The sequence below is a fragment of the Gouania willdenowi genome, chromosome 17 (genome assembly GCF_900634775.1).
Source record: "Gouania willdenowi chromosome 17, fGouWil2.1, whole genome shotgun sequence".
In the NCBI taxonomy this organism is placed as follows: Eukaryota; Metazoa; Chordata; class Actinopteri; order Blenniiformes; family Gobiesocidae; genus Gouania; species Gouania willdenowi.
In genome coordinates this window covers 6,006,474-6,019,658 of record NC_041060.1, presented here as the reverse complement: position 1 = coordinate 6,019,658, position 13,185 = coordinate 6,006,474, and the positions used below count along the sequence as shown (strand labels likewise).

Here is a 13,185-nt window from a genome sequence, read left to right as displayed (position 1 = left end):
AATTAAATTCACTTCAATTAAACTTTATTATATAGCACAAATTACAAGAAACAGAAATGGACATCACGCAAACAGGAAGTAATCATTACACAAACAGGAAGGAACCGTTACACAAACAGGAAGTGTTACACAAACAGAAAGTAATGTTACACAAACAGAAAGGAACTTTACAAAAACAAGAAGTAACGTTACACAAACAGGAAAGAACCATTACACAAACCAGAAGGCAGCGTTACACAAACAGGAAGGAACCATTACACAAACAGGAAGAAACTGTCACACAAACAGAAAGTAAAATTACACAAACAGGAAGGACTGTTACAGAAACAGGAAGTAAGCATTACACAAACAGGAAGTAAGCGTTACACAAACAGGGAGTCATGGTCCACAGTGACTTCCTGTTCTACTCACTTTAATGAACCTAATGTAGAATCCGAGCTCCTTCTCTGACTCCTTCAGTTCATGCAGAGATTTCTCCTTCACTTTGTTCTGAGGAACAGAAGAAACCGTCTGACCTGCTAACGTCTCACGCACTGATAGAACGACACATTAACACACGCTTTATTTTACTTTTCAAGGTAATGTCTACGGGAAGATGGGAGCCTTTCACAATAAGAGCCCACATACAAAGAGGTATAGGTTTTTCAGAATAAAAGCCCACCTGATGGCGTGTGTGTCGTACACACTGCTTCAGCTCTCTGTCACGGAGCAAACTCTGCAACTTGGGGGGCGCAGTTTCCTTTCTAGTGGACGCAGCTTCCTGTAACTTCTGCAGCACTTCCTCCAGCACGATGTTCCTACTGAGCAGAGGTCGAGGGTCAAAGGTCGCCCTGCACTGAGGGCAGCCGCAGCCGTTCTTCAGCCTGGGACTGTCCCAGAAGAGCTGAATGCAGCTGTGACAGTAGGTGTGTCCACACGGGAGGGTGACGGGGACTCTGAGAAGATCCAGACATAGAGAACAGCTCAACTGGTCCTCAGTCAGAGTCACAGCGTTACACGCCATTTCACAGCTACAGCTACAGTTAAAACTACAGTTACAGTTACAGCCACAGCTCAGATACAGCTCAACTGGTCCTCAGTCACACTCACGGCGTTACAGGTCATTTTACAGCTCAGATACAAACAGAGCAGATACAGATACAACTACAGATACAGCTCAGATTCTCACAGAACAGGTTCCCACAGCTTCTCCTCAGAGAAGCCCTGCCCCCTGACAGACAGACAGACTGCAACCACACTCTTGCTGTTGAGTACTGACTAGTTAGTAGTAACATGTGGTGTTTTAAACCAGCTGGTGACCGTGTTACTTGGTGACTGAGCCTGAGTGTGCGCCAAAGAAAGTAATCAGTTTAAACAGTTTAAACACAGACACAAGTTTGATTAGAACAGCGGTGAAGCTAAGAGCTGCTAATGGTGTTTGACACAGAGAAGGATCGTCCTACTCTCCCTGTTCGTTTACTGGTCTATATTAGTTTTACTGGTTTATATTGGTTATACTGGTTTATATTGGTTATACTGGTTTATATTGGGTAATTAGACTGGTTTATATTGATTAATTATACTGGTTTATATTGGTTAATACTGTTTTATATTGGTTTACACTGATATTTCTCAGTCAATCTGACATTGACTGAAGGAAGGCTAATGACAATGTCTGAAAGTTGTAGATGTTTTTGTTTTTTCAGGCTTCAGTGAATGATGAACTTTAATATCCACAAGGCTGATAAACAACATCCAGCAATGCTCAGACATGATTACCAACTATATGATATATAAACAAACACCGCTGTGTGTTATTAATAAATAATACTGTTGGACAGTTACTCAGAATTAAATTAATCTTTGAGGTTAAAGGAGCATAGGGCAGATCTAGAAATCAGACTCCATAGTGACACCACGCTGGTCAGTGTAACTGCAGTCATCGGCCAAGCTGCCGCGGGGGAGCGCATCAACTGTTTAGAGAGGATGGATATGTGATCGAACCCTGACGGACCCGACGGCACTGGACGGGTTGGGTTCAGACAGATATTTAGAACTGCTGTTTGGGTTCGATCACATAGAGTTATTTACATAGCATTCTTCCTTTCCTGTAGCCTTTTAGAATGGAGCTTTAACTGCGACAATGAGAGCAAGATCCAGGGGGAAGGAGCAGAGCAGGACAATTATAAAGGAATACACCTTTGAAACGTTCTTTTTTCTACACAATAACATGGATCATCCTTATCCTTAATACGTGGATTGTGTAAATAAATCCGATGGGTCTCTTGTGCACACTGCGCCCATTTGTGTTTCACTTTTACTTGTTACACGTGCACTGATCTGATGTTGACAATAACAGTTGTTTGTTATTAAAATCGGTGCTTACCACTAAAACGAATGTAAATACTGTGGGGCAAAAAAGTATTTAGTCAGCCACCAATTGTGCAAGTACTGCCACTTAAAAAGATGAGAGGCCTGTAATTTTCATCGTAGGTATACCTCAACTATGAGAGATAAAATGAGAAAAAAAATCCAGAAAATGACATTGTACGATTTTTAATGAATTTATTTGCAAATTATGGTGGAAAATATGTATTTGGTCAATAACAAAAGTTAATCTCAATACTTTGTAATGCACCATTTATCTTTTTAAGTGGGAGAACTTGCACAATTGGTGGCTGACTAAATACTTTTTTGCCCCACTGTATGTCATTTCTTTGAGAAAAAAAGAGGTTTTCACTGTTGGGTCGAACTATCAAGAACGCGCACCAGCGTCATTTGACTTCATGTCTGCATATCTGCGCGGGAAATTTGTACCCAGAAGAGCAGTACAAAATGTATCACACAATCTGTTCAAGGCAATAGAGACATATATGATGATAAATAAAGGCACATTTAATTAATAATTTAATTAAGTTCATGAAGTAAAAACCACAGAAATCTTTCAAAATTCTTTAACTTATTTATTTTGTTGCTGATGTTCAGATGTGACTGGGAGGGGAAAACTCTTTGTTCTTTTAAAACTAGTAAAACCACAGAATGTTCATTTCAATGGAACAACTCAAACAGAGGCTTTATTCTGAAAGTCCTTCACCCGCTTCTCTTCCTCTGAGGTCACATGTTGGTGTTTGACACTGCGATTGGCTCAGGTCATTTCCTCTTTTGATGAGCACGTCGCTGAGCGCTGAGTCGGTGTCTGTATCCTGATGAGAGTCTGGACCCTGAAACATTAGAGCAGGTAAACAACTCTCTCTCTCTCTCTCTATATATATATATATATATATATATATATATATATACATACACATATACAGTATATATATACACATATATACATATATATAAATACAGAGCCACATGTAAACAACTATATATATAAAACAACTCTATACTAAAGGTCACTGTTTTGTTATATAAGCAGCAAAGGGAGGGGAGGGGCCACAGGGACAAACACCCCTCCTGAAATGTGATTGGCCAAACTGCGCAAATGCAGCCTTCTCATTGGCTGTTTCAGGGCTGCACAGAACTTTAGCTAATTAAGTCTTTCAGCGTGAAGAGGAACATGTGATATTTTAAACTAACGTGTTTATAACCTAGGAAGTTTTCACAGTGTGTCACAATATCTCAGCACACACACACACCAGTGGGAGGGGTTTAAAACCCCCAACCTCTCCATCAGAAGACGAGCCCTAAGCCACACCCCTTCCCGATTCATTGTAGGAACACATTTAAAAATGCAATGAGCAGAAACTGAGATTTTGAAACAGACCAATCACAGCCCTTGTTGGATCAGAGGTGGATCATCTTCAGCTGCTGAGCTTAACTTTGGGTTTACATTTTTAATACATTTACACAATTGTATTTGTTATTATTGGATGTTTAGAAGAAAAATAAACTCATCAATTTCAGGATGAAAACAACTTTCTTTAACTTGAAATTTAAAATCCCATAAATAATAAAAAAAAATAATGACTGTAATTTCACATGATGAGAGTCACATGATGTTTTCCACCTACCAGGAGGTGAGAAGGTGAAAGTGGGCGTGGGAAAGCCTGCACTGATGAACGGGTTCAAGGGACTGATGGTCGCTGCAAAACATGAGGCGCACCAGGTGAAGCTAAAGTCACTTCATTACACACAAATGATCATCATCATCATCATCATCATCATCACTAGAGACTAAAAGATCTAAAGCTGCTAACTCCAACCTTTATTCAGTGAGACGCTGGATTAACTAACTCCAACCCTAATTCAGTGAAACGCTGAATTAACTAACTCCAACCTTTATTCAGTGAGACGCTGGATTAACTAACTCCAACCTTTATTCAGTGAGACGCTGAATTAACTAATTCCAACCTTTATTCAGTGAGACGCTGAATTAACTAACTCCAACCTTTATTCAGTGAGACGCTGAATTAACTAACTCCAACCTTTATTCAGTGAGACGCTGGATTAACTAGCTCCAACCTTTATTCAGTGAGACGCTGAATTAACTAATTCCAACCCTAATTCAGTGAGACGCTGGATTAACTAACTCCAACCTTTATTCAGTGAGACGCTGAATTAACTAATTCCAACCCTAATTCAGTGAGACGCTGGATTAACTAACTCCAACCTTTATTCAGTGAGACGCTGAATTAACTAATTCCAACCCTAATTCAGTGAGACGCTGGATTAACTAACTCCAACCTTTATTCAGTGAGACGCTGAATTAACTAACTCCAACCTTTATTCAGTGAGACGCTGAATTAACTAACTCCAACCTTTATTCAGTGAGACGCTGAATTAACTAATTCCAACCCTAATTCAGTGAGACGCTGGATTAACTAACTCCAACCTTTATTCAGTGAGACGCTGAATTAACTAACTCCAACCTTTATTCAGTGAGACGCTGAATTAACTAATTCCAACCCTAATTCAGTGAGACGCTGGATTAACTAACCCTAACCCTAATTCTGAGACGCCCTCTTCAGTCCAAACAACCTCACAGCAGCACTCACCTGACTCCACTGTTCTCTCTGATTGGATGACACCTGATGCTGCTGCGTCACATGACTCGTCAGTACTATGAGGGTCGATAATCGTCACGTCCCGAACTGCAGAGCAAACAAACAAATTAACCAGCAAACAAACGGAAAAACAAACAAACAAGAAAGCAAAGCAACAAAAACTCAACAAACAGAAATACAAACAAAAATAAACAGAAATACAAACTGAACAAACAAACAAACAGAAATACAAACAAACAAATACAAACTATAAAACATATCGTTCTCTTTCTGTAGAGTATTTCAGTGAAACCTATATAAAGGATTAAGCCAGGTTAATCCTGATATCTTGGATGAGTTGATGTAGGATGCCTTTATTTATAAACATTGTTCATGTCATGTTTTAATCAAACAGTAGTGATGTCCAGAAGCGTAGGCGGCAGGCGAAATCACCTACTATTCTCTTTCTGGCCGCCCTCTACTCTTTAGCATGTTCATAAATGATTTTGTACCTCTTTAGCATCAAAAGAATAGTTAAAATCCATGAAAGATAGAAGTTTTCCACACATTGAGCATCTTTTGCAATGCTGTTTCAGTGGCCATTTTCTAGATCTCGCGCAAAGTCTCGTGAGAGTTAATCTTATGCTCCACCAAGCAGCAGCTTTACACATCCTTTCCATCCGCTGGTCAAATCACTGTCCCGAAGCATGCAAAAGTCTGGTATAATTGGCAGGGAGAAGATGAATGATCCGTGAATATGCCACCCAAACGTCACACTAAAAGCCAGCCATCAATACTGGGCTTTATAACAAAGAAAAGCGCCACAGGTAAGAATATATAAAAAATTTATTTATTTTTTTGCTGGTAAGAATAATTTACAGACCAAATTTGGATAAAGTAGATTTTGAAGGGGTTTTTAATTCTTCTCTATGGAATTGAATATGTATTTCTTTTTTTAAGACCGTGTAAAGCAAAATTCAAACATTTTATTCTACACACATAAAAAGGTCATAAATGTATTCAAAGCATAACAAATTTCAGCTATTTCAAAAATTACTTCTTTCTTGAACTTAAACGCTTTGATTAATATAAGCCACTTTTCTCATTTTAGATGACTGAGTGAGAGGCAGTAAAATCCAGTGTTAAGGAAACTGTTGCTATTTGTTTGGGGCTCCAGCTGAACACCAAGAGACTGCATAACTGTGTACATATGAATAAAATAAACAAATACAACTTCTAACAAACTTACCTCAGTTTAAATATTTTTTGAGTTTATTTTGTAACCTGACCAAAAGCTGCCTGGAGCGCCTGGTTTCCCATTTAAATATGGTCCCCCACTAAGGTCTCATACATAACTTTTGCGCTTCTTTAAAATATGCTTGTTAGATATATTAGGGTCTGTAGGCAGCCACACTTCTGTCAGTCTGCCTCAGGACAGCTGTGCTACAATGTAGCTTACCACCACCAGTATGATTGGTGTGAATTAATAATAGTTTCTGTGAAGCACCTCGAGTCCCCTTGAAAAAAGAGCTATATAAATCTAATAATTTACATTATCGTTATTATTAATACATTATCTCTGATCGATCACTTTAATCTGATTTGTTTACCTCTCTGGTAGATGCTGAGGAAGCCTTCGTGCATCACTTCCTGTATCAGAGCTTTGAAATCAGTCATGGCTGTTGTCACGGCGACAAAGAATTGGTTATCATGAAGACAAAGAGTAGGCAGAGCCTCCAGAGGGGGCGCAGCCTCCAGGGTCTGACAGTCCTGTAAACATGAATTATTATTGATGACTCATCGGTGCCGATTCACCTGTGCTGACTCACCTGTACTACCCGTGCTGACTTACCTGTACTGACTCACTGGTGCTGACTCACTTAGGCTGACTCACATGTGCTTATTCACCAAACTCATCTGTGCTGACTCACCTGTATGAACCTGACGGAGTCATTGATCTTAGAAAGCTCTTCCATCTTGTTCTGGTTCTTCTTCAGCTCATTTATCTCCTCCTGGATCTTCTCCATCAGGTTCTCAGCCTGCTCCACGATGGTCTTCTCCTGAGCTCTAATCAGCTCTCTGACTTCAAAGCGCTTCAGCTCCAATGAGCGAATCAGATCGCTGAACATAGCCTCACTTTCCTCTGCTACTGCACATGCTGACCGCTAGGGGGCGACCAAGAGACGGACATGTAATGCAAATTTTAAACTATAAAAAGAAATGGAAACACAAAGAGCAGCACAGACAGTTACAGACGGTCAGTCTTAGAACTGGGCAGTATGACCAAAAATGTTTATCACGGTCATTTTCAAAATTCTAACGGTTTCACGGTATATGACGCTTTTTTTTTTTTTTTCTTCATGCATAATCAGGTGTTCACAGCATTTTCTACTGGTTGAGAGAGGAATTACTACAGTAGATTGACTTAGGATGGTCTATTTTACAGTCATGGTGAGTGAATATTGTAGAATAAGTAAATAATAAAAATATAATAATAATTTTATTATTTAATGATATTACAATATACAAATATATACAAAAACATAACTGAAAATGATATAAAGTAACACCAAAAATAGACATAAATGACACTAAAAACGGAATGAGAATAATTTAGTAAATGACTAAAAATGCACACAAAATAACAGAAAAATACGACATATATACACAAATTGAGTAAAAAACACACAAAATGTTTCCAAAAACACATAAGATTTACAACAAAATTACCCAAGTCATTTTAATAAGTACATGTAAATTACACCAAAAACATATAATCACAACAAAACCACTCAAAATTAGACAACAGTTTAAACTCAATGACTACAAAAGTCCATTAAATGACAAAAAAACCCCAAAAAGACACTAAACAACAACAAAAACACGATTTACTTATTAATTTTTTTTTTATAATAGAATATATTAAGAATAAGTAAATATGGATAGTGACAGTTTATAATCTCAATCCACTGTTTGCTTTTTCTGTCATAGCGAGTCCCTCTAGCAAACGCGTTTTAAAGTGACATTTGGCTCGACTTTTCTTTTGCTTTCCCCGTGCTACCTACTGATGGGGAGGGCGCGAACTTTAACTTCAGAGCAAATTGCTCCGGCGACAACACTTGCATAAAATGGTTGATTGGTCAACGTCGGATTTTTTTAAACCAAAATATCTCCAAACAACAAACACGGCTCCTCTTTTTGGCAAAAATTATTCTGTCATCATGCTCTACTAGTTCTGTAGCTTCAGAGCTTTAATGTCTTTCTTATCAATTTACACCATACCTAACACCAGAGCGCTACTGTTTACCTTCACCCCCATGCAACCTTGAAAAGGGTCCGGTCTGAAACGCGATGCAGCGTAGCGTTCCGAACGTTGTGTAATCAAATACACCGTGTAGATTAAAAATTCATATAATGAAAATATCACCGATATTCGATATGAACTGGTATACCGTCCAGCCTTCCCTGCTGCTTAAACCTGGTCGGGAGCAGGTTTGACCCATGGACTGTGTTACTATGGGAACTAAGGTGTTTATATATGTAATATATATTTACAATATGTGATATAATATAATATTACATATACAATATTATATATAATATAATATATTATTGCATATTGAGCAGAGAACAAAGCTACAAGCACAGACGGAGGAACTCACAGACAAAATGGAAACGGTCTGTTGCAGCTCTTGGAAATCTTTTTCTTTCTGTTGAATTTTCACCAGAGAACCTTCTTTCAGGTCACTGAGCTGCTTCTACAACAACAACATTATAAAGTAGATTGTACATCTGTAGATTGTACATCAGAGAGGAATGATCACATGTGAGGGTAGCCCTGGTTTATAGCTGTAAAATGTCCTTTAATAAGCAAATAATAATAATAATAATAATAATAATAATAATAATAACTATTCAGATCATTATCAGCACAATTAATTTATCTGGGATCACTTTATGAAAAAATAATTAACAATAATAAATACAAATGTTTCTGGTTCTGGTTCTGGTCATGTACCTGGAGGCGGGTCTGCTCCTGCTGGGCCTGCACAGTGTGGTGGTTCTGGTGCTGTTCGGTCAGACACAGGTAGCAGATACAGGTCTTGTCGGTTGTACAGAACAGGTCCATCAGCCTGTGGTGCCGGGGGCACAGAGAGTCCTGCAGCCGGACCTGAGGCTCCACCAGGCGGTGGGTCTGGAAGGCTGTGGAGTCCAGGTGAGGCCGAACATGGAGCTCACAGAACGACACCAGACACACCAGACAGGACCGGACCGCCCTGCTGCTGGACCCGGGACACACGTCACACCGCACAGCCTGGCCCTGGTCCAGGTTCTGGTCCTGGGTACAGTCCTGGAGCTCTACTGTCCGGAGGCGGTCCAGCAGGTCACTGAGGACAGTGTTCCGGCACAGGTTCGGCCGGGGACTGAAGGTGTTCCTGCACTGCGGACACACGGCGGCTCGATTCTGGTTCTGGTCCCAGTAGTCCGTGATGCAGTCCCGGCAGTAACTGTGACCACACGGGATGGTCACCGGGTCCTTCAACACGTCCAGACACACCGAACAGTTGAGCTGGTTCCGGTCCAACAGCAGCCCGGCCTCTGCCATCACACGGACACAAAACACCGAGAAAAGCGGAAAACTAGAGAAAATGAAGGAAAAACGGAACCAACCCGCAGAGAAACACGTCCTAAAGCCTAGAAAACAGAGTTTACAACATTAAAAAAAAGACTTAAAACACATAAAAACATCCGTTTGTTGACGTCACTTTGTTTACAGGCGAGGAGTGGGCGCGGTTAGATGACATCACAACTGAGGCTCTTTCTTCTTCTCCTTTATGGGGTTTATTGGCGGTTTGCCCTCAGTTATAGGTGCATTACCGCCATCCACTGGTTACAAAACTGACCGAGAGCCTTATTTTTACTTTAGAATTTGTGTTTTTTCCCAACCTAAAAATTATTACTTACTACAGTGGTTTCCAAACATTTTGTACCCAAGGCACACCAAAGGACTAGTAAAAATCTGAAGGCACACCGACTGTGCAAAACAGCCTTCATAAGAACGGAGTGGTTATACGTATGTAACTGTACGGACAATCTCCGGTGCTATTTTAGGATTAGTTACTTCGTAACGTAGTTTAGGGTTAGGGTTACGGTTAGTCCATAACGTAGTTTACAGAAGTACTGGCCAATGAGGGGCGCTCACGTGACCTAAACTGGCCAATGAGGAGCGCTACATACGCCTTATGAGAACTTGTATTATCACTCATATCACAATATCTGTAAATGTGCATAATTATTTACTAATGCCAAATAAAATGTGACAAACTCATGAAATATTTATTTACAAAATAATTCAAAGAGAAATGTCAGTATAGAGTTGGCCTCTGTATTATGAAATGAGTACAAAGCAGTAAATTAAAAATGATTATTTTTATGTAGTTGTATATTGCAATTTTTTAAATTCCGTTTTTTAATTTTCTTTTTAGAAATATCAATAAATGTTTTCAGAAAATATTAGTTTTTAACTCCTGTGATGAAACAAAATAAATGATAATACATTTTTAAAAAATCCATAAGTGACGTTTTTTGCGTGTTTAGTTGTAAAATGTCAGAGTTACTGGCCACTAAGGGTTCGCCGCCGGCTATTAAAATTGAATTCTGCTATTGGCTGAAACAGATTCTTTCGACTCCCCTGCGTCATCAGCTTTCACTGTTGGCCTCGCCCCTCCTATAAAAGCTGAGAGGAGGGAGGAGGGTTTCCTCCAATCACAGCCCTCAGTGAGCATTGATTGACAGGCTAAATGAGGAAGTCCACTGTGCTCCGTGTGAAAAAGCCCACTGAATTCGTGATGTTTTTGACTCTTCTAAAGAGCAGCTGGGAGGGCACGGCCCGCGAATGGCCCCCCATGACGCCCACACTGGCTTTAAATTTTCTGCAATTTTAATCGTTTTCTCCTTTTTTAGTTTTTGTGTAGCACTCCCACTTAGCTGTCTCTTCATGTTTGCATTTTTTGAGTTGCATAGAGGTTGATTAGCATCACCTGGCTTTGACCTGCCTGGCCGCCTCTCATTGGAGGAGAGGGTCTTAGCTCACAGTCACAGGCAGGTGCAAGGTTTCTGTGCAGTGCAACGGCTCCGGGCGGCGGACAGTTTACATTATAAGCAAGAGAACCAAATATTTTAATCCTAACCCTTATGCCTTCACTGCCACGGGCCCTTTAGAGGTCGCGGGCCCCTGGGCAATTGCCCAGTTGCCCATATGGTTATGGCGTGAGGTGGTGGGAGAGCAGGTGGGAGACTCTTTTCCCCTGCGTGGTGTCTGTAAGGCTGTGTGAGCTTCAGGTTGTGATTGTGTGTGCCTGTGGTTGTAGTGACAAATCTCTGTGAAGTTGCTACGTGTGTGTACAGACACATCATTGTGTGTGTTACCATCTGTGTCTGCGCACAGCACTGTGGGCTTCCTGACTGGGCGTGTCTTCCTGCTACAGCAGTAGTCCATAAACAAGGCATTTTTTTGAATTCCCCTCCTAGTGGCAAGTCAGCAGAAAGCAGGGGTTTTGTTAATTTTTTAAAAACAAATGGTCACACACTGATCATTTTCATCAATATCTTTACTCTTCAGTCCATTGATCACATTCCCTTCAAAGCTTCTCCATTTTAATGGAACAAATATGAAGAATAATTTCAAGTATTTAAGTATTTGTCGTGTATGTGTGTGTGTCACTCCTCCTTCAGTCCACTCTCAGCTCTCAGACTCTGACTGTTTGCTGAAATGAAACTGATCCAATATTTCAAATCCTCAGAAAATTCAGGACTGTTTATCTGCAGAAAAAAAACATGAACAACAACAAACACATTTTACTACATGGGAGTAAACGAGCTTTTTAATAGGTGGCCCAGAATAAAGATACGTGTGTATTTACTGACCTTCTCCTGTCCCACTGCCTGCAGGATGTCTTTATTAGATTATAGAGGTGTATAAATAAAGATAAGTGTTTATTTACTCACCTTCTCCTAGCTTACTGCCTGCAAGATGTCTTTAATAGATGATAAAGGTGTATAAATAAAAAATAAGTGTTTATTTAAAAACCTTCTCCTGGCCCATAGCCTGCAGGATGTCTTTAAGAGATGATGAATAAAGATACAGTATGTGTGTATTTACTGACCTTCTCCTGGCCCATAGCCTGCAGGATGTCTTCGGGGCTGCAGTGAACCACGTTTAGCCTACACAGCATCACGGCAGATACAAAGTTGTCCTTCTTGGAGACAAAGCGCTGCTCCAGGTAGAAGCTCTTCTGGTCCCAGCCCAGAACTCGGGTTCTGATCTCAAAAACTTCTCTGAAGCCCAGGGAGCGCCGGTACCAGACCGTGGACGCCCCCACCACCATCTTGGCCCCCAGCCCAAAGGACGCCATGAACAGGCCATTCCTCATGCTGTGGTGGAAGCGGGCAAAGTCGCACTCTCTCAGGTAGCGAGAGTTGTTCATGTGACCCATGTAGTCCAGGTCATGGAGGAGAACTTGCCCGTCCATCCTCTGCTCACTCAGAATGTTCTTCACTCTAGGCTGGAAACACGACCACACAAACACCTGAGCACATCGCAGGAAGTACCAAACATCCAGAGAACTGAAGAGAAGCACAAAGAGCAGCAGCAGGAAGAACATCTGGGGAACATATAGATTAATAGTCATTTATTAGTCCTAATAAAACATCTCACATCACTCCTGCATCTGTTCGTCACCAAAGAGTCCATGTTCTGATCAATATGATTATATATTATATGATATATAATTGTCATTATCAAATGTTTTACAATATTGTTGATCTTCTTTCTTGGTTATTGGCGTGTTGCAATCAACTTGAATAGGTGCATATCGTCCATGTTTTATTTCATGTTTTATTTATTATTTATTTTCATGTTCAGGTTGTTTAATCTTTAAACAACAATAAGCAAAACAATTAAAACCGCAAGCGGGTCCGAAGAAGTGGCTGGGGTCGGTAACCCAAGGTTGTGTATCCCAATGTTGGGGATTTGGGTTTGGCCTGAGGGAATTAGGTGCAAATTGGTGGAAAAACAGCTGAGATATTGCATTTCAAATGCTTTAGCATTAGCATGAGCCTAGCATTAGAATTAACCTAGCAATAGCATCAACCTAACACTAACATTAGCCTAGCAATAGCATTAACCTAGCATTACTATTGGGCTAACGTTAGGATT

The 13,185-nt window shown here is 40.3% G+C and overlaps 3 protein-coding genes across 3 annotated transcripts in view; all 3 read right to left on the bottom strand.

Moving 5' to 3' along the window:
* The window catches only part of LOC114479572 (protein Niban-like), a 7,009-nt gene extending 6,627 nt beyond the window's left edge, over positions 1–382 (bottom strand). The window contains 1 exon segment of the mRNA XM_028473316.1: positions 373–382. Coding sequence (XP_028329117.1) covers positions 373–382 — 10 coding nt within the window.
* A 2,556-nt stretch (positions 383–2,938) lies between these two features.
* Positions 2,939–9,787, bottom strand: LOC114479400 (tripartite motif-containing protein 29-like). The gene is made up of 7 exons (XM_028473062.1): positions 8,986–9,787; positions 8,630–8,725; positions 6,899–7,132; positions 6,578–6,737; positions 4,980–5,075; positions 3,996–4,067; positions 2,939–3,200 (listed from the first exon to the last, which is right to left on the bottom strand). The coding sequence occupies exons 1-7, from the start codon at positions 9,571–9,573 to the stop codon at positions 3,130–3,132; spliced, it is 1,317 nt and encodes a 438-aa protein (XP_028328863.1). The 5' UTR covers positions 9,574–9,787; the 3' UTR covers positions 2,939–3,129.
* Positions 9,788–11,687: 1,900 nt separating this feature from the next.
* LOC114479727 (protein THEM6-like) lies at positions 11,688–12,634 on the bottom strand. Its single transcript, XM_028473562.1, has 2 exons — positions 12,134–12,634; positions 11,688–11,789 (listed from the first exon to the last, which is right to left on the bottom strand). The coding sequence occupies exons 1-2, from the start codon at positions 12,629–12,631 to the stop codon at positions 11,688–11,690; spliced, it is 600 nt and encodes a 199-aa protein (XP_028329363.1). The 5' UTR covers positions 12,632–12,634.
* Between the last annotated feature and the right edge of the window lie 551 nt (positions 12,635–13,185).